Source organism: Centrocercus urophasianus, unplaced genomic scaffold, assembly GCF_019232065.1.
Source record: "Centrocercus urophasianus isolate 14NV4802_14NV808 unplaced genomic scaffold, USGS_Curo_1.0 seq_18, whole genome shotgun sequence".
NCBI classification, from domain to species: domain Eukaryota; kingdom Metazoa; phylum Chordata; class Aves; order Galliformes; family Phasianidae; genus Centrocercus; species Centrocercus urophasianus.
In genome coordinates, this window is record NW_024884733.1 from 4,421,044 (window position 1) to 4,441,859 (window position 20,816).

General features: G+C 48.1%; 2 protein-coding genes across 9 annotated transcripts in view; both read left to right on the plus strand.

Annotated features, from left to right (window-relative positions):
* Positions 1 to 16,513, plus strand: part of CEP350 (centrosomal protein 350) — a 70,811-nt gene extending 54,298 nt beyond the window's left edge. For all 8 annotated transcript variants that reach the window (XM_042819090.1, XM_042819094.1, XM_042819095.1 and 5 more), the window contains one exon: positions 12,564 to 16,513. In XM_042819090.1, coding sequence (XP_042675024.1) covers positions 12,564 to 12,728 — 165 coding nt within the window. In that variant the 3' untranslated portion in view covers positions 12,729 to 16,513. The remainder of the gene's footprint in view (positions 1 to 12,563) is intronic.
* The window catches only part of QSOX1 (quiescin sulfhydryl oxidase 1), a 13,682-nt gene continuing 8,348 nt past the window's right edge, over positions 15,483 to 20,816 (plus strand). The window contains exons 1-4 of the mRNA XM_042819425.1: positions 15,483 to 15,529; positions 17,600 to 17,750; positions 18,040 to 18,132; positions 18,405 to 18,494. Of these exons, the coding sequence (XP_042675359.1) occupies positions 15,483 to 15,529; positions 17,600 to 17,750; positions 18,040 to 18,132; positions 18,405 to 18,494 (381 nt within the window). The remainder of the gene's footprint in view (positions 15,530 to 17,599; positions 17,751 to 18,039; positions 18,133 to 18,404; positions 18,495 to 20,816) is intronic.

Consider the following 20,816-nt stretch of genomic DNA (forward strand, 5'->3'; position numbering starts at 1 on the left):
CTTCAGGTCATGGGTAGTGTGGTCTTTTAATTGCCCATCAGTGGAAGGTTTCCAAAACAGGCTTTTTCTGTAGGGAGAATGTGGAATGTATGTAAATAAAACATTTAGGTGTAGGACCTGCATATCCTAGTACTCTTGATTCTGACTTATAGAAGCTGTTCATAGTGTGTACAAAAAAGTCCTATGCTTAGATCCAGGGAAGAGTTAATAGTTCAACCATCGTGCTTGTGTACAGATTTAAGACATGCTCCTAATTTCTTTGAGTCACACCTAGAAAGAAAGTTTCCTAAGTGGGAAAAATCCTTCCAGTTGAAGGCATCCAAAGTACTTTAGGTGGGATAAGTTGGAAGTTCAGACAGTCTGGTGTGGGAATTACATGTGTGATGTCTGTGGCCCAGACATCAGAGATTAATAGCGCTCTGGCAGTTTTGGCTTAATAAATAATCTGTTTAATTTTATTTTGTTCTCACAAGTGCATGGTAATGAAATTTTAGCTGAAAGCTGGGAGTAACTGAAGATTGCAGCTTACCATGCTTTGGGATTAAGGCAGCCTCAGGGGCATTGCTACCAAAGCCATACTGTAATGCTGCTGCTATCAGAGAATCTTGTCACTAAAAACCTAAGGACATAGTATTTGGTTTCTTTTATTCTGTTTTATTAATATTTCTATAAAATATGAACTACTTGTATAGCTTTCCTCTGTCCCCTAGTCAGCCTTCAACTTGTGCTTAAGGTCATGCATTCTGTGGTAACACAAATGCAGGCCATAACTGGATATACAGATCTGTAAAAGGTCTGCAGCCTGTCTGCTAGTAACTCAGTGCAGCTCTGAGCAGAGGATCCAGTTCTGGAGTTTCACACGCACTGTTTGAAATGTATTCAAATAGTGCAACACAATGATTTTCTGAAAAAGAAATCAAGATTTTTGGTAGGCTTAAGTATAGTAGCAACTTCTTTAGAAATGACAGCTGAAAATGCTTTCTTTGTTGAATTTAGGAGACCTACATCCCTTGCATGTGCAGAATCTGCCACATGATTGCCTGTAAGAGCTGACTGATTCTCCGTGTTCTTTTGCTGCTTATTAAGACAAAGATTATTAAAAATAAAAGGTGTTCTTCTTTTCAAAGAAAACGTAAACTTTCTTTGTCTTCTATTACTTGCATTTAAACTTTGAGCACAAGTCCTTCCCAGTTTCTTCTTTCAACTAAAAGTAATTTTCAGATGAAAACAGCTTTTTACAATTCTTACTGAGACAAGTACGTATTTGAGTGACTGAGAAGAGTGAATGCATCTGATGGCCAGTATGGACTCACAGCCAACTGCCCCAATGCAGGGGTTTTGGTTCTGAGGAAGAAGAGTTTGTTGCACACCAGTTTCTCCAGTACAGCAGCAAAGGCTGTCAAATAGCTGTCTGCCATCACAGGTGGCTCTAAAACCTAAAGCCAGGTCTGTTTGCTGAACAGCCTTTTGCTTCTGAAGACACTGAGCAAGCACCAGGCTATTTTGCCTGGTTTAATCTCTCCCTGGTTATTCTTGGAGGTGTCCCTGGTTTATCACACTGAACCCATTTCCTGATAATGCCTGGCTCCAGCGAAGTTCAGCCCTGTGGAAGTGGCACAGCAGTTTGAAAGGCACGTGTTCTGGATGGGCCCTGGGAAGCAGGGTGGATCAGCCACTGCGCAGCCAAGAATCGAGGGGAGAACTGGATAGACCAGCAACTTCCACCAGCAACTGCATCCCACTTTCATCTGCCATTTCCCACAGCAAAATAGTTATCACTTCTTTTCTGCCACCAACAAAAGCCACTGTGCTTTTCTCCTTTTTTGCAGCATTAACTTTGATCAGGCTGGCAGATCTTTAAGGAGTCTGTCTTTAGAGCACAAAAGCTCTCCATTACCATGTGTAGCAAGTCAGGAAGGGAAGGCAGAAGACCGGCATGGTTGAGCTGGGACCTGCTGGTCAAGCTGAAGAGCAAGAAGAAAATGCATAGGCAGTGGAAACAGGAATAGGCACCATAGGAAGACTGTAAGGAAGCTGCTAGGCTGTGTAGGGTCGGGGTCAGGAAAGCCAAGGCCCAGCTTAAATTGAACTTGGATGGAGATGCCAGAAAAAACAAGAAAGGCTTCTACAGGTGCCTCAGCCAGAAAAAGGAAAGTTCAAGAGGGAATATCCCCCATAGTGAGTGACATGGGCAAGCTGGTAACATCAGACAAGGAGAAGGCTGAAGTACTTAAGTTTTTTTTTTATCTTCCCTGATAACTGCTTGCCACACATCCCTCAAAAGTTTGGTTTGATAGGAGGGGACTGGGGAAGCAACGTCCCTCCCACTGTAAGTTGAAGATCAAGTTTGTGACCCCCTGAGGAACCTGAACACCCACACATCTATGGGTCCCGATGAGATGCAGCCCAGAGTCCTAAGGGAATTGGTTGATGTAGTCACCATGCCTCTTTCAGTGATATCTGAAAAGTGGTAGCCATCAGGTGGAGTCCCTGGTGAGTGGAAAAAAGGTAACACCACACCCATTTTCAAGAAGGATAAAAAAGAATACTCCGGGAACTGCCAACCTGTCAGTCTGACCTCTGTGCCAGGGAAAACAGTGGAACAGATCCTCCTGGAAGCTATGCTAAGGCACATGGAAGCAGGAAGGTGACAGGGGAGAAGCAGCATGGCTTCACCAAGGGCAAATCCTGCTTGGTGTCACTGCATCAGTGGACAAGGGAAGAGCCGTGGATATCATCTATATCCATAAGCAGTGTCCCCCAGGGGTCAGTGCTGGGGCTGACACTATTTAGTATCTCCGTCAATGACAAGGACAGTGGAGTGAAGTGCACCCTCAGCAAGTTTGCTGGTGACACCAAGCTATGGGGGGGATGCCATCCAGAGGGACCTTGATAGGCTGAGCAGTGGATCCAGGAGAACCTCATGAGGTTCAACAAATCCAAGTGCAAGGTCTTGCACCTGGGTGGAGGCAACCCTCACTACCAATACAAACAGGGGGATGAAAGGATTGAGCACAGCCCTGCTGGAAAAGGCCTGGAGGTACTGGTAGATGGCAAGGTGGACATGAGCCAGCAGTGTGCCCTTGCAGCCCAGAAAGCCAACCATATCCTGGGCTGCATCAAAAGAAGCATAGCCAGCAGGGCAAGGGAGGTGATCCTGCCCATCTACTCTGTGCTGGTGAAGCCTCACCTGGAGTACTGACTGCAAGCAGATGTGGAGTCCTCAGTACAGGAGAGACACCAGACTGCTGGAGAAAGACCACAAAAATGATCCACAGGATGGAACACCTCTCCTATGACAACAGCTGAGAGAGCTAGGACTGTTCAGCATGGAGAAGGCTGCAAGGTGATCTGATAGCGTATCTAAAGGGGAGCTACAGGAAAGAAGGCTTTAGCAGGGTCTGTGGTGATAGAGCACGGGGAAATAGTTTCAAGCTCAAAGAGATTAAGGTTGGATGTAAGAAAAAAAATTTTATAGTGACAGGCACTGGAACAGGTTGCCCAGAAATGTGGTTGGTGCCCCATCCCTGGAGACTTTCAAGGCCAGGCTGGATCAGGCCCTGGGCAACCTGATGGAGCTGTGGTGTCCCTGTCATTGCAGGGGAGTTGGATTAAATGGTCCCCATGGGTCTGTTCCAACTCCAAAGATTTTATGATTCGATCTATCTCCAGAATTTGTGATAGCTTTTGTTACAAGTATTTTCTGGTCTGCAGGACAGTTGCTCAGCTATTAACATTTACAGTGAACCTTCACTTTCAGTAAACAAGCACAGGAACTTCACTTTTATGAAAAATGACTTAGTTTCAAATCAAGTTAAGGAATGTTTAGATGTTTGGTTATTTTTCTTCTCGTGTCCCTTTCATATTGCCAGCTTTGTCTTGTGTATTCTATCTGTGATCCATGGGAGAATCTTAAATGTGTACCTAGACAGAAGTGCCACGTTTGGGTGTGCATCAGTACTTCCTACACCTTTCAAAACCTTTTTTAGTACATAGTGAGAACCCTCAGTCCTCTTTATTTAAGTTCAGGTGCTAACAATAGGCTGTTTTCACTCCTCTTTTTCCACTTGGGTCTTCAGCCAAAACTCTCTGCCAGTTTGTTTGCACAGGGCTAGAACAGACTCTGCTGTTGCTTTTCCCAAGCTGACCTGCCACCTCTTTTCTTTTATCCTGAATTTGAGAAAGTAAAGCTCACATGATACTGCCAAACCAACATGTTTAGTTTTTGAACCCTGTCAAGAGAGTGCAGAAAAGTACTTGATCTTCTGGCCCAACCACTCAAGGGTTTCTGTCCATGAGATTTTAAACTCTGCAAAAAAGCCAAGCTGTTCCTATCCAGCTGCCTTTATCAGAGAAAGCCCACTTTTGTGATGCAGGAGGGAAGTCCTACTGTAAGAAGAGAATCACAGCCTGCTCTTGTGTATAGCTGTGCATCTTATTTCTGAGCACTGAGAGCACAGTGCTGTGAGAATGCACCTGCCCGCCATCTTCATATGGGCATTCTTCCAAGGCAGTATTTCTGAGTTTCTGTTATTTCTAGGCTCCTAAATAATCTTTTAAAATGTTGTTTACTTTGCAAATATTAATGCAAATATTATTTTGCATGAGAATCTCTAGAAATCAAAGCTTATTGCCTAGTTTCCGTCAGATTTCATTCTTCTCAGTGTTGTTTTTGGATACCATGACATTTATTAGCTGGCCAGGAGGATCACAGGCCCCTGCACAAGTCAGAATGGGTCTGTAGGAGAGCCATGGAGAGGATGATAAGGGGCTGGAGCACCTCTTCCACGAAGGAAAGCTGAAGGAGCTGTGCTTGTTCAGCCTGGAGATGACAGGGCTCCGGGGAGACCTCATTGCAGCCTGTCAGAACTTGATGGGAGCTTTTAATCAGGAGGGGACTGACTTTGTATGTGTCAATGGTTTGTGGGCTGGTTCGGCCCGGTTCCGTGACCAGTGGGGCAGAGGGATCTGTGGATCTGTGCCTCCGGAAGAGGGAAACAGGGGACCCCAAAATACTTGAAAGCAATGGCAATAATCTGAGGTGGAACAAATGATTTACTAAATATAGTATTAGCAAAATACAATGAGAGAGAGAGAGAGTCTGTTGAATGGTAGATAGACCTCACCACAATGCTGAGGTGAGAAGTGCAGTCCAGTTGAGTGACAAGAAAAGCAGACAGCGAAGCACAGACAGCAAAGAGCAGGCAAAGAAGAAGAACTCAGGTGACCTCGCACAGAGTTATATCTCCTTGCTGACTGCAAAGCCTCCTGGGGAAATGTAGTTCTTCTCTGTCAGACGAGCATTCAGCAGAAGTCAACCCCCCCCCCCAAGTGCATTACATGATGTTATGGTGTGGAATGCTGATAGCCAAAAATCATAAAACCATGACATTCCACCCCTTATTCTACATCACTACATCATGCTTAACATCTGGGATTACAGACTGCACTCCCCCAGCATCAAATTCCCTTGTGGTACACACTGAACATCCCCGTTTTTCTGCATCACCCACCAGGTGAACCCAGGTCCCTGGGCAAAAACAGTTCCACGAAGAGGTTTGCCCTTCTCAGAAGCTGGAGAAACTCAAACTGCTTTTCCCAACATGCTCTTTACGTGTACTACAGGGACCTTATCTCCCTCTAGAATATGTAGGGGAGCTGGATTGGGTAGGACCGTCTCGACTGATTGATCCTCTGGTGTTGACCAGCCAGGTGGCTTCTGCCAAATGCTTCTCCCAGTGTTTAAATGTTCCACCACCCATTGCTTTTAACATGGTTTTTAACAACCCGTTGTAGCATTCGATCTTACCAGAGGTTGGTGCATGGTAGGGGATATGATAAATCCACTCGATGCCGTGTTCTCTGGCCCAAGTATCCACAAGTGAATTTTTAAAATGAGTCCCATTATCTGACTCAATTCTTTCCGGGGTGCCATGTCGCCACAGGATTTGCCTCTCCAGACCTAATATGGTGTTTCGGGCGGTAGCATGGGGTACTGCGTATGTCACCACCCGGTGGTTGCCTCCACCATGGTGAGCACATAATGCTTACCATTGCGAGATCGTGGCAAGGTGATATAATCAACCTGCCATGCCTCCCCATATTTGTACTTTTGCCATCGCCCTTCCCCCCAGAGAGGTTTCATCCTCTTAGCTTGTTTAATTGTGGCGCATGCGTCACAGTCATGAACGATTTGTGCAATAGCATCCATGCTTAAATCCACCCCTCGGTCTCTGGCCCACTTATATGTTGCGTCTCTCCCTTGATGGCCTGAGGTCTCATGGGCCCACCAAGCTAAAAATAACTCACCCTTGTTCTGCCAATCTAGGTCTATTTGAGCCACCTCAATTCTGACAGCTTGGTCTACCTGATGGTTATTTCGCTGATCTTCTGTAGCTCTACTCTTGGGCACATGAGCATCTACATGACGCATCTTTATAACTATATTTTTTGTTCGGGTAGCAATATCTTTCCATAGGTCAGCAGCCCAAATAGGTTTACCCCTTCTTTGCCAGTTATTTTGCTCCCACTGCTGTAACCATCCCCATAAGGCATTTGCTACCATCCATGAGTCAGTGTAAAGATAGCGCATTGGCCACCTCTCCCATTCAGCAACATCTAAGGCCAGTTGGACAGCCTTTACCTCTGCAAATTGGCTTGATTCTCCTTTCCCTTCAGTGGCCTCTGCAACTTGTCGTGTGGGGCTCCACACAGCAGATTTCCATCTGCGATGCTTCCCCACAATACGACACGATCCATCTGTGAACAGGGCATATTTCTTTTCATTCTCTGGTAGTTCATTGTATGGTGGGGCTTCTTTAGCATGAGATACCTCTCCTGCTGGTGATGTTCCAAACTTTTTACCTTCAGGCCAGTCGATGATGACCTGTAGGATTCCTGGACGGCTGAGGTTCCCCATCCGTGCTCGTTGTGTAATCAATGCAACCCACTTACTCCAAGTGGCATCAGTAGCATGATGGGTGGAGGGAACCTTTCCCTTGAACATCCAGTTCAGCACTGGCAGTTGAGGTGCCAGAAGGGGCTATGTTTCAGTACCGACTACTTCGGAAGCAGCCCGAACCCCCTCATACGCGGCTAAGATCTCCTTCTCAGTTGGAGTGTAGCCCTCCTCCGACCCCCCGTAGGCTCGACTCCAGAATCCCAGGGGTCGGCCTCGGATCTCTCCTAAGGCTCTTTGCCACAAACTCCAAGTGGAGCCTTTCTCTCCAGCAGCAGTGTAGAGGATGTTCTTCACATCCTGTCCCATCTGTACTGGCCCCAGGGCCACAGCACGGGCTATCTCCTGTTTAATCTGCTCAAAAGCCTGCTGCTGCTCAGGACCCCACACAAAATCATTCTTCTTCCGTGTCACCTGATAAAGTGAGCTTACAATGAGGCTGTAGTTTGGAACATGCATTCTCCAAAAACCCACTACGCCCAGAAACGATTGTGTCTCTTCCTTATTAGTGGGGGGAGACATGGCAGTGATTTTGTCGACCACATCTGTCGGGATGTGACAACGGCCATCTTGCCACTTTATGCCTAGGAACTGAATTTCCTGGGCAGGTCCTTTCACTTTGCTTCGCTTAATAGTGAAACCAGCACAGAGAAGGATCTGGATTATTTGCTCTCCTTTCTCAAAAACTTCCTTTGCTGTGTTGCCCCACACAGTGATGTCATCAACGTACTGCAGGTGCTCAGGAGCACCTCCCTGTTCCAGTGCAGCTTGGATCAACCCATGGCAAATGGTTGTACTATGTTTCCACCCCTGGGGCAAACGGTTCCAGGTATACTGAATGCCCCTCCAGGTGAAAGCAAACTGTGGTCTAGATTCTTTGGCCAGAGGAATGGAGAAAAAGGCGTTAGCAATGTCAATGGTGGCATACCACTTGACTGCTTTTGACTCCAGTTCATACTGGAGTTCTAGCATGTCCGGCACAGCAGCACTCAGTGGGGGTGTGACTTCATTCAGGCCACGGTAGTCCACCGTCAGCCTCCATTCTCCACTGGCTTTACCCATTAGCCATATGGGGCTGTTAAAAGGTGAGTGAGTTTTGCTGATCACTCCCTGGCTCTCTAGTTGACGAATTAACTTATGAATGGGGAGCAAGGAATCCCTGTTGGTGCGGTACTGCCGCCTGTGCACCATTTTTGTGGCTATCGGTACCTGTTGCTCTTCCACTCGTAGCAACCCCACAACAGACGGATCTTCTGACAGGGCAGGCAAAACAGATAACTGCTTAACACCTTCTGTGTCTACAGCAGCTATTCCAAAGGCCCATCGATACCCTTTGGGATCCTTAAAATATCCCCTTCTGAGGTAATCAATACCAAATATACATGCAGCCCCTGGGCCAGTCACAATAGGGTGCTTTTGCCAGTCTTTACCAGTGAGGCTGATTTTGGCCTCCGACATAGTCTCTTGGGAACCCCCAGTCACCCCATGAATATAAATTGATTCTGTCCCTTGGTGACTCGAGGGCATTAGAGTGCACTGTGCACCAGTATCCACCAGGGCCTTATATTTCCGTGATTCTGATGTGTCAGGCCATCTAATCCACACAGTCCAATAAACTCTATTATCCCTTTCTCCCCCTTGGCTGGGGGCAGGGCCCCTCTATTTGTTACCTCTGTTGTCTGCAGCAACTGGAGCAGTCACCTTTTTGGAGAAGTTCACCTTGGTGGTTGATTTGCCTTGTAATTCTTTTACCCGTGCTTGAAGTGCTGGAGTAGGTTGCTTATGCCACGTCTTCATGTCTTCTCCATGGTCACGTAGGTAATGCCACAAGGCAAAACGTGACATGGTCTTACTGTTGTCACTTGTTCGAGCAGGAGGACGTCTTCTTTTGATAGCTGAGACATTGGATGACACTGGCTGGGAGGAAATCAAGTTGATCAGCCCCTCAAGTAGGCTGTTTTGGGAATTCTGTTCCTCATTAGATGTATCTGTTACCACCATGGATTCATCAGCATCAGGCACGATTGATAGTTTGTCTGTGATATCTTCTTGTTTGTTCTCCATTCTGTCCAGCTTTTCGGCTACTTTTTCAATGGCTGAAACACGAGCTCGTAGAGGGCTTAAATGTAACTCAAAGTCTTGAAGTTTATTAACCAACTCATTTATAAGGGGTCTTCTTTCCCCTCTGCCATACATTGCTGCAAATGTACTGGCGTACCTCTCTGGTGCAGTCTTTGTGAATGTACGCCACGTTTGGTGTACACCTGGCTCTCTCAGGATCATGCTCTTGGTCTTGCTCATCAGGAATGAAATCGGGGCTATGTAGCATTTCCACCACAGCACATTCTCTCAAATAACTGATGCCTTCTTCTATATCAGCCCATTTCTTCTTCTCAGGCATCAGATCGTCTTTGGAGGGGTATCTTTCTTTTACAGCTAACAACATCCTCTTCCAGAGGGTGAAGGCCTGGTTCTGGCATGTACCAATACCTCTGTCAATGGCTGAGTCCCTAGCAATGCCACCCAGTTGGCGAGCTTCTCTACTATCCAGCCACACACTGTTGGCCCCATTGTCCCAGCATCAAAATAACCAAGTGGCAATAGGCTCATTTGGGTGACGTGAGAAGTCTTTTCTCAGACTTCGAATTTCATTCATTTTCAGAAATCGATCAACAAAGGTAACGATATCTTGCTCACCTCTTCCTCTTCCAGGACTTCTTGCCCTCATAGGCGTTGTTGACATGACAGTACGTGGTCTGATAGTGATAGGATGAAGGGGAGTTAATTTAGACTGAAAGAGGGAAAATTTAGGTCAGATGTTTTGAAAAAAATCCTTTTCTTAGACGTGGTGAGGTGCTGGCACTGCTGCCCAGAGCTGTGGGTGCCCCATCGCTGGAGGGCCCTGGGCAGCCTGAGCTGCTGGGAGGGCAGCCAACCCTCACTAGGGGGTGGGGCTGGGGGAGCTTTGAGTCCCTTCCAACCCATTCTATGAAAATATCTCCGTTGCCTAGAAGCAGTTTGCAATAAATAGATCAACAAAGCAGTTGCAACTGCCTCGGCTCAGATGTCCTCAGCTGGAACTACAAAGCAGCATGGTAGGCTCCACACATGTTCTGAATAACTGTAAAGAAACTAGCCTGCAGCTGCACACTGCACCTTCCAAAAGTATGTTCAAGGAAGTCCTGCTGATACCAAAGGAAATTGTGCCCTGTGCCTCAGAGAAAGAAGGGCATGATAGAAATAAGAAAAAACCAATCACTTATACTGTTTTTCTTGATGTCTCCGATGCTGTTGAACATGCAGATTTTCTCTCCTTGTATCAAGTTAACTAGTCCTTCCCCAAGTACTTGTTTCTTTATCTTATGTATCGCTTTTTCCTGCTGTAATACAGTAAAAGCAGTGTTCCATCTCGTTGTTGTGGGTGAGGCAGAGTAAATAGCAGCTTACAGTGAGTCTGGATGTTGGGGTTTGCTTAAGAGCTAACAAAATTACAGCTTTTAACCTACCTAGTTGTTTTACTTGCTTCCAACCCCACGTTCGGTTCATGAGGTCTGGGCTTACCTTCCTAGCAGGGAGGCTGCTTCTGGCCTGGGGAAATCCAGCAGGGAGCTGTGTCTGCTGGCAGTGGGCAGCTGCTCCAGGTACCGGTCCTGGGGCAAGGTGTGCTGGCACTGGTCTCCACCCATCTCCTTCTCTTCCAGGATCTTCCTTCCAGCCAGGATCTTCACTGTCTCCTTTTTGAGACCCCTGTTTTCTCTCCAAGACCACTTCTGCTTCTTGGAAACCCTTCTTTTTGGCACAGTCCTTTCTTTTCACGATCCCTATCTCCTCCCTTTCCTCATCTAAATGGTCTCTTTGCAGGCATGCAACACGTGACCAGCCTCCCGATTGGTGCTTGTCTTATGCCTTTTTATTAATGAGAGGGTATGGGACATTCCCCTTTTTTGTTTACTCAGGGCTTATCTGAATGTACAGCCAGCACATATGGGTTGCAGGCAGGAAGCTTCTGCTGGAGTCTTCAGATGTCTGTGTGGGGGTGGATGCCTGGAACAAACTTACACCCAGTTATCTGCCTCCTGTTAGCTTTCACAGTTTAAACTGTTTTTCACCTAGGACACACGTTCAGAGTTTGGTTGCCAGTATTGTTAACTTCTTCCTTACTAGCAAGAAGTAAAATTAAGCCATTGCACTTAATCTCTGACAGCTGCGTGGAGTGCTTGCTGTGGTAGCACAGACTTGTAAGCACGTGGTGTGGCTCTTGCAAAGCTGTTTGCAGGCTGAGATCCCTCCCCACGCTCCCTTAGGAGAAGGAGAAAAGAGCTGTCAAGCTGAAAGCCCGTATGTGAGGCCTTACAAACAGCTAAAAACCATGACAGCAATGCAAGTTTCCTGGGGTTCCCACTGCAGCCTGTTCTTGTGCTGTTTGGGTTATTGAGTTATCACTGTGCTACGGCAGCTGCCGCTGTCAGGACAGATGAGTTTCTGTGCAGTTTTGTTTCGGATGAAAGGGAGGAAGTGTTGGGGCTATAGTTCTTGTACTGTTTGAGATAACAGCACATTGTTGCATACTGATGCTGGATTAGTGGGCTTTCAGTATGCTTTGACATTCTTTCAGCAGCACCTAGATGCCTGGCTAACTTTAAGTGGCTAGCAAAAGCATATTTGGAGTTCAGAGCTTAAGGTGTGTGGTCAGAGGAGCTCTGTGCTGAAGCTGAGCAGAGGAAGAGCTTTAATCAGATGTGGCATTTTAAATGAGCAGTGTTTGTATCCACTCTTCTTTTGAGAACGTTTGAACTTTGTTGGGATGCATCTGTAACACTAACATAGTCACTAATACACATGTTTGATAAGCTTAGTTGGAGGTGGGCAATTTGGAGAGATTGCTGATGAGGCTTCATCATATACCTCTGTTACTAAAACACCTCTTTGCCAGCAAACAGTGGGCAGCAGTTTAAAAGGACATAAATAGCCACTGAGTTATTCTTTGGGCTGAAATAGTACGAAATGCAGATTGTACTAATGATGACAAAGCAAATGAAGCATGGCGTTGTCTGTGCAAATGAGTTTAATTCTACCATACAACACATGCCAGTGTTTTGTCTTCCCATATAGAAGAATTGGAGAAAAGTTAGTAAATTCCTTCAGGTTTTCTAATTCTTATTCAAATAATCTGAACTGTAGTAAAGTCTTTTATCCTCCCCTGTTGGAGCTCTTTGCATGATTCTGTACCAGCTTAAGCTGCATGAAATCAGCCTCTTACAAATAGGCAATTAGGGACTTTTTAATGGAGCCTGTGCTATTGGGCACAAATATCCCATTAGCTGAGTTCTTTCAAGTGAAAAACTTGGTCAGGAATAAGGAAACCTTTGAAACAAACTGTGGTGGAAGGTGGATAATGTTCATACAATGGAATAGCCTGGCTCAAATAGAGCTATGTCCGTTGTGCTATCCCAAGCATTCCTTGTAATCTCTTGCAAAGGCAGGTCTGTTGTTGGCAGATGGGAACTGTTTGTGATCTTTTTGGAACTTTGCAGGGGGTATTACCCTAAAGCAACAGACTTGCAATGCTTCCTTGTGTTTCCCTTTTTCCTTTTTATCCCCTTAGGTGCAGGAACTCCACGAGGAGGAAGCCCAGTGGGTGAATTACGATGAGGATGAACTGTGTGTAAAGATGCAGTTGGCAGATGGGATCTTTGAGACCTTGATCAGAGACACTGTTGAGGTACTGAGCCAGGTGAGTGCAAAACAGCAGAGATGGCTGCTTGTGTGAAGTGCCGAAAATAAACCTCTAGCTGCAAGCACTGAGGCATGGGCCTTTTGACTCCTGATGTACTCTCCACCCTGCAAGCATTGCTGCTGGACTTCCTCGTGTGGGTTTTAAAGTTGGCTCAGATGCGACTACAGGAACCTAAATTTGCATCCTCTGCCACAAGAGACCTTGCACTGGATTTGTTGTCTGGACAAGCTGGTCCCTCGCTGAGGCTGCGTTGTGGAGTGCTCAGACTGTGTGCCAATGCAGTTATGCCATGTAACTGTCAGCAGCTGTCTGTGCTCCTTGCCTGGGGCTTTGACTTTCAGCCCGTGCCCTGAAAGGGCTGGGTTAAGTTGGGATATTGGTTATTTTGTTGGAATGGCTGTCAGTCATCAGTACGAGAGTTGTCTTAAAACGTGAGTAATTTGGAGAAGAAATTATTTGGTAAAGTTTTAGGTATAAATGATTTACTGTACTGAACAGTGTTAAAACCTTAACACCTCTTCTCCTGCAGCCCTAACAATGTGCATCAATTTCTTCTGCTCCAGAGCCCAGTTAATTCCCTTTCCTGTGAAGTTGTTTTTCATCTTTCTTCCTGTGGCGTGGTTCCAGACATGGTGCCACTCAGTCCAGGGAAATCATTTAATGTTGCTTTTTGCATGCAAGTAAAGAGTTCCTTCTGTTTTTCATATGTAACATGCTTCAGTCCAGAGGTGGAGCAAGATAGAAGAACATGAAAGAAGAGCCCATGGACAACTTTCCTCCAACCACGTAGCACTTCTTGACTTCCTGGAGCACCAGCTGCTCCTAGATAACAGATACTCAGGATTCTCTCAGGCACGGAACATGCAGGAGTAGCAAATGTTTCCTTGCAAAAATTTGGCCTTCACACCCTCAGCTTTCTCCCCTCTGGTCACCTAAAATATAGGAGAAGCCATTACTTGAACAATTTAGAGAACAGAGTGTATTCACCAAAGAAAGCAGTGCTTGACCGACTGCATGTTTTGTGCTTGTGGGCTTTTTTTTTTTTTTTTTTTTTATTTATTTTTAGGTAATTTATTAAGTGGGTTATAGGAGAGTGTCCTGTGCAGTTGGTTGTGCTATCTTATATTTTGAGACAGACAGATTTGAGAAAATGCCTGTTCTGGGAACTTCCGGGGTCTGCATTCTTTGCTCAAGTCCTCCAGCTTCTTGAGATGGATACAAGGAAGAACCAAACCTCAGTGACTAGGGGTGGACAACGAAGGCAGGACTAGGAATGGAGCTTCTCTGCATTCAGTTCAGAGACAAGGGGAGAGTTAAGGGGGCTGAGCTTGATGTGAAACTTCCCTGCTGCATCTGTTTCTTTTCTTTTCCAGACCTGCTATGTCACGGGCAGCCATTAGTACGTGTTTCATTCAGTGCTGGGTTGAACTGCAGTGTCTTTCTGCCAAGTTTTCTTTCCTAATCTGCCCCTCCCACTCTGGTGTTTTTCTTGGATGGACGCAGACAATCTGGGGTTGAATGCTGATGCCTTAATAGTGGATGTCCCTGTTAACTTGGGACGAGATGCAGGGGAGAGTCAGATTCTCTGGGCAGCTGGAGTGCAGAGAGATGCTTTGAAGCACTTTAGGAGGTCCCATAAAGATGCTGCTGCCCATGATAGGGATGGTGGGGGGGAGGAAGTACCTTTTTTCTTTGATCTGCTTGGTCCTTGGGCTTCTGGGCTTTTACTGTGCAGACCTCTGCTCCCGCTCTGTTACATTTTCTCTTTTCCGCTTTCTTTTTTTGAAAGCTGTCATTGGAATATTTGCATTTTGCACAACGACACGTGGCTGGTAATTCTTCAGGGACAGCACTGGGAAATGCTGGACTTACCAGAGGTCCAAGCAAACTCTCAGATGTAGTACTGCCAGCGCCTCGCTTGCGAGTTAATGGGGAGCCGTATTCATGGAAGCTTAATAAGTGGAAGAACAGAGGAGCTAGTGGCCTGTAGGAACAGCTCCAACGGGGCACATGCACGTCTGTCCTGCAGCAGTTGCCTTCCTGGCTGGCTGAAAGTCAAATGGTCTTGGTGGAGCCACGTTCAGCCTTTTTTTTCCCTGGGTGACTCACTTGTCCATCTAAAGTGTTGTGATGCTGAACTGTGAAATTCTGGGCTGCTTAAAATAGAAGCAAACTGAAGCTGCTGCATTTAACCGGCATGGTGTCACTGATTGGGTCACTGCTGCAGATTCCCTTTCCTGGGTGTATCTTTTTCAATAGAGTCCATTGTTATTTTTATAGGTAGCAATTAGGAAGGGAAGGCAGAAACCTGCAACACAGCTCTGTGGCTGGAGTATCAGAGAAATGCAGCTGGCTTTTGTCCCCCGAGTACCATGGCCAGTGCTGAGGAGGGTGCCAGGCATCAGAAGGCTCTCCAGCTGTCCTCTGGGGCTTCTCTGGAATATCCAGCAACAGGAGAAGGTTGTGCAGCTCACCTGCCAGGGACCTTTGGAGGTCATATGCCTGCTGCCTGACTGCTATAGATCAGCAGTAGATCAGTGCCCTCACCAGAAGTAGTGAGTAGCTGTCTTTACAGCTGTTTGGACGGAAGAGAACTCTGTATAAACAACGGCTTTATTCCTGTGCACACATCACCTTTTCTTTTTGGTAACCATCCTTGACAGGAGCAAGCCGAAAAAGACTTGAACATAAGTAATTTATCTTCTCAGTACCTCATGTGTGTTGAGCTTCTTTTAGTTGAGAGTGTGCTCAATACCTCGGGTGTGTTGAGTTCCTTTTGGACCGGTGATGACGGTGACGAAGCGATGGTCTGCCTGGGTCGTGTCTGATAACAGGTATGGGGGAGCCTGGAGTCTTAGGAGCAGAGGCTGAGTTCTGTACGTCTTTCCCCTCCCAAACTTCCTACTTAGAAGAACAAGATGATACTGCTGGGTCTTGGCTATCATAGCACAGCCACATTAGGAGCTTCAGGGCTGAGAGGTTCTCCTGTAAGCTCCTGCAGGCAGCGGCTGCTGGCACCAGGGGACGTGGTTCCCTTTTGGAAAGGATCTCTGCGCCGTGGGGAAAGCCCAGCTGCCTTTTGGAAGGGGGAATGAGGGATTGGAAAATCCCATCTTGTTCACTTTCCTTTCTTGAAAAAGTGGCCTTAGCTTTTTGCAATACTTGAATAAGTGTGTAGCTGCAGAAGATCTTCAGTAGCACAGAGATAGAGACCTCTTAGGTGACTATTCTGCACGGAACTGAGCGCAGTTCTGACTTTCATATCCCTTTGCTACCTTCAGAACATTAGGAATACAGAGTACTTTTCAGCAGAGAAGCAGTTGGATCTTATAAGGCATTTAGTGCATCTGAAGTGTTTACAAATGGACTGAAATGGAGAAAAGCAAACTAGTGAACTTATTTGTAATTTAAACGCGAAATGCGAAAATATATACAGATGAAAGAGGAATACTGTAATTAACCTGCGTTTGATAGTTTGTTTCCTTGACTTTGCAGAGCCTTTTGATATACACTTGCAAAGCCGCCTTCTGGGAGGCTCTGTCTCCCCATGTAGTGTGTTGTGGAGATACTCAAAGGAAACCTGTTTACTGTGTACGTGTAAATAACCTGGTCACTTGGTTCTTGGGCCAGTTTCTGCAGACGTTCACATCCAGAGCAGTTTTGCACGGTAGACAGACCCAAGGATGCGGAGGCGTTTTTGTAATTAAGAGCTGTAAAATAACCAGGGTGCTCCCTGTGTACACCAGTGTAAATATCTTTGGTAACTGAAATGTACTTTAAGAGAACAAAATCTGTAAATAAACTGATTTATAAATTAATCTCGTTTCCTGGTTCTTTCAGAAATGGAAGCTTCATAATTACCCAAATTGCTGCTGACTCTGAGGGTGTCCTGTGGATTTGTCCCTTGCCCGCTCCCCTTGCTGTCTGATGCTGTACTTGCGATGCCAATCACAGTCCACAAAATCCCATTAGAGTTGCCTTAATGATAATCACACGTTATTAGAATTTCCTTCTCGTTGGAGCTGACTGATGAAAGCGAAAACACAAAATAACATTGCGTCATCATTGCAGGAGCGCACTCTGTGCCCTTGCCAGGAGAAACATTATTCCTTATGTTTATTGAAAACAGCTTATAAAACTTAAAGTGTAGAAAAACAAAAAACCCAAAACTGTTGGAATGAAATCCTCCAGACCCTAAGCTGTGTTTCACATGAATTGTTTCCTAACATTTTTCCAGCTCAGGAGCTCTGCTGCCACCAGTTCTGATCTCTGTAGATGAGCATTGCTCCTTGAAACCTTCATTTATTGGTGAAACCCTCCTTACCTGTGCGACCTGCTGTAGGGAACCTGCTTTGGCAGGGGGGTTGGACTCGATGATCTCTGGAGGTCCCTTCCAACCCCTACAATTCTGTGATTCTGTGATTAATCTTCCCGATTTCCCCTCCCTTGGATTGCGAACTGTCTTCAGACCAGCAAGAGGAAATGCTTTGACAAGTGAGAGGTACCAGAGCTCTGCCAGGGGCTGGCTGACCGGCAGCCGTGCCAAACCACAGCCCTGTGATCATGAAGTGCGAGAGAGGAGCAGCGTGGCCACAGTGTGGGCTGTGAGAGGCAGAGTGCATTCGTCAAGCTTCCAAGTGCTTCCATTTCTGCTGCTGCTCCTGTAGCTCTGCTGTGTTTGGGGCTGTTTGCTAACGTAGCTGCCCAGGGCATGGCAGTGGGATGCCTGCTGCCCCAAGGCTGAACCAAGGCGGTGCACGCTCATTACTGAACAGCAGGAGAGCATCCGTGCCTCTGCTCTCCTCGCCCTGCAGTTATTCTGCTCCTTGATCTTGGATTTTTGGGTAGGGATTTGCTTGCAACCAGTAAGCTGCTGCTGCACTGCTGCTGCTGTCCCTGCCCAGGATGCTGGCAATCAGCTCCACGGAGGCACTTAACTTCCTCATTGGCAATTCTATGTTGCTCCACTTTGGCATGGACTTTCTACCCGTGCATTTGCACAACTTTTCCTTTGCAAAGGCCGTGACAGCACGTGGCCCCCGGTACAACTCCCAGGTTGGGCAATGGCAGGCCGCCACCTTCCCAAAGGGAAGAGCTGGGCTGCTGGGTGCCTCCCTTCTCAGGAGGTGATGCTGGGAACGGGCAGCCAACCCAAAAGCAGGGGCTGGAACGGGGTGGGCTCTGAGGTTCCCTCCAACCTAACCGTTCTGCAGTTCTAGGACTCTGTGATCTATGTTGCTCTATGGAGGCGGTGGAGCCAGCCCACCCTTGGAGGTGAGCCCTCACACCGAAGGGTGGCTGCAGCCAGAGGAGTGCTCCGTTGTCATCTGTGTGGCATTCTCAGTTCCGTGCGCTGCAATTAAGCCAGCTGCCAAATGATGATGTGGCAGAGCTGGGCGGTGTGGCCTCCTCCGATCTGCGCCAGGACGCCGGGCAGGTGAGCTGGAGTGGAAAACATCTGCCCCGTGCATCCTGGGTTGTGGCAATGAGTTATAAGGAGGGACTTTGGGTAGAGCCGAGCTTTGTTTCCAGTCCTGACGTACCAGGTGCTGCCAGCGCCCTCTGAAAAGGGCAGCAAAAAGAGCAGGGATGAATCAGCAGAGGGCAAATAGCAGGCAGGGGCTGGGTCTGGTGCTCCGCAGACACCGAGTGCGTGAACATTCATCACATCCTGAGAATGCACCCCAGAATTTCTTGTTGTTATTACAGGTTGCTCGGGCCAGAAAGGTGGAAATCAACACAATCAACAGCCGCTGGCTACAGGTGGTGGCCCACAGGGGTCTGCAAGGGCTGTGCCAGGTGAGCGCTGGGGTCGGTGCTGGGCTCAATCCGAGTTCCCTGCATTCTGCAGTGGAACTTCTCCAGGCAGCCCTTCCAAGGCCGGCACAGGTGACGGCAGTGCCAGCAGTCGTGGTTGTGCCATGAGTGTTGCATCGGCTGCGTGTTTTTCTTGGAGTCAGTTCCTGGAATCCCAATTACGTAGGCATGTGTTCTTTAATTTTCAAGGAAGAAAGTCCGTTTTGGGATCTCCCTGTTCCCGGAAATTCAAAGCTAAAGGGAAGTGAAAAATTCCTGCATTGTCTTACCCCCAAGGTTTGAGCCATTGGACTTCCTCAGCCACGTTCATGCTTTTAAGAACAGACAACATCAACCTTTTCCTATATTCCAAAGCACGTTCAGGAGTCCTCTCTGGCAGTTTGAGACCTGAATACATAAAACCCATCTGGTCTTCCCTTGTCTGCTCTCCAGCCCCACACAAGGAGAATCAGAGCTCTGTGCCTGCGAGGACGGCCCATTTGGGCACATGGAACAAGTTCTGCAGGGCTCCAATGATTTCACTGAGGTGGCGGTTGCCTTTGAGGATCTCAGCCCACACCTCAAGGTGTGACTTGGAGGTGGTTGCCTTTGGCTGGGAAGGGAGATCTGGGAGCTGATGGGCTTACTGAGCCCAAGGTACCGCTCAGCTGCCGCGTGGCAGCAGTGGCAGCAGTCCTTGGCCCATGGCCTCATCTCCTCCCAAAGGTAAGGATGCTGAGTCGGGTGCTGAAGACCTTTGCTGAGAAATGGGTTCCCAAGCACAACATCAGAGCCTCCCACTCAACTCTATGGCTTTGGAGGTGGAACCAGTAGCAGGTAGTGCTGAGAGGGCGTTGCCAAAGCCATCTACCACTTCTCTATTTATTTTTTAATTCATCTCGGTTATCCTGACGTCGATCTTCAAGCAGGATGTTTCAAAACCTCTGCTTTGCCTGCAAGGAAGAGCCAGTTCTTGCCAGCTTGCTGCAGAGATGAAAAGCCCAAGCTCTTGCTATGCAGTGAGAATAAAGGTAAAGAAGGAAAAATAAATCCCAAACGAGCAGCTCCCACAGCAGCTCCCCAGGAGTAGGAGCAGCTTGGGCCCGGGGCAATGAGCTGTGGCCTGGCTCACCCCAAAAGGAGTCAGGGCCCTGGGCTGTGGGCTCTCCCCTCTGCTTTGGAGCTGTTTTTCAGCTGAGAAAGGATTAAAGGAATTTGGGCTGCTTGGGAGGGAGGGGCGAGCTGGATGGGAGGATGCTGGCAATTAAGCATCAAGCACCTCTCCTTCAGCACGATAACCCCATTGCACTGATGAGCCCTGAGAGTGAGGGATGTGGCCCAGGGTGAAATAACGGTGATCAGCGGGACAGAGATGGGGTGGGATTTTGGTCTTATGGCTGGACGATGGAGAGCCTTGTGCTCTTCACCAAGGCCCTTGTGCTCCCTGGCCAGGGCAAGGCCTGGCTCTGGCAGGCTCGTTTTTCTAGCAGGGCAAGTTCTCCTCTAACACCTAGGTGGGGCCGGCAGCTAATGGCCTTTCTGGGGCCGCAGCCAGCACCCAGCCCTGGGGAGCGATGGGCACCCTGACGGCAGGGCTGGGAAAGGCTCTGCGCAGGCCCAGCCGTGGTGTGGGGCCACGTCCAGCCTGGGGCCCTGTGCAACGGGCACCTTCCAGCCGAGTGGGTGTGCGCCGAGAGCCCCGTGTGGGGCAGAGCCGCCCCACGTTGGGTGGAGGAGCCACATCTGGAGCCTCCGTGGTGTTGAATGCAGGCATCACTCCTTGCAGGCGGCCACCAGGCCTGCGTGCCCCGCCACGTGCTGGGGTAGCCATGGGTGGGGGACCCCTGCGGATGCCACGCGGCTGACATCAGGGTGCCCGTGCAGGGCAATGCCGTCAGCAGGCGGCTTCCCTCGAGGAATTTCCCTAATGGCTGCCACGCCGCAGGCTTTGGGGCTGAATCAGCCGCCTTTGGTCGTTTTATCACAGTTTTGTGCGATGCATCTGCAGGTACCGGTGACCCTCTGGGGCACGTTCCTCCTCCCCGGGGCCTGACACCCCCCTGCCCGACTCACGAGGCGAGGGCTGCCTTCTGCTGGTGCCCCAGTAGCTGCGTGGCGTCTGTGTGATAGACGCAGTGATGGATGCGAGTTCCTGGGCTAGGGGTCATCACGCCCCCTGCAAGGGGTACGGCTCAGCCCCCTGGGAGGAGCAGACAGGCCTCCACGCAGCTGAAGTCCCCGTGGCTCAGACCGGAGCGGCTCAGCTCTCCCAAACGGCCGGACGGGGATGGAGTGGGGAGCTTCGAACTGAGCCCCCCCCCCAAC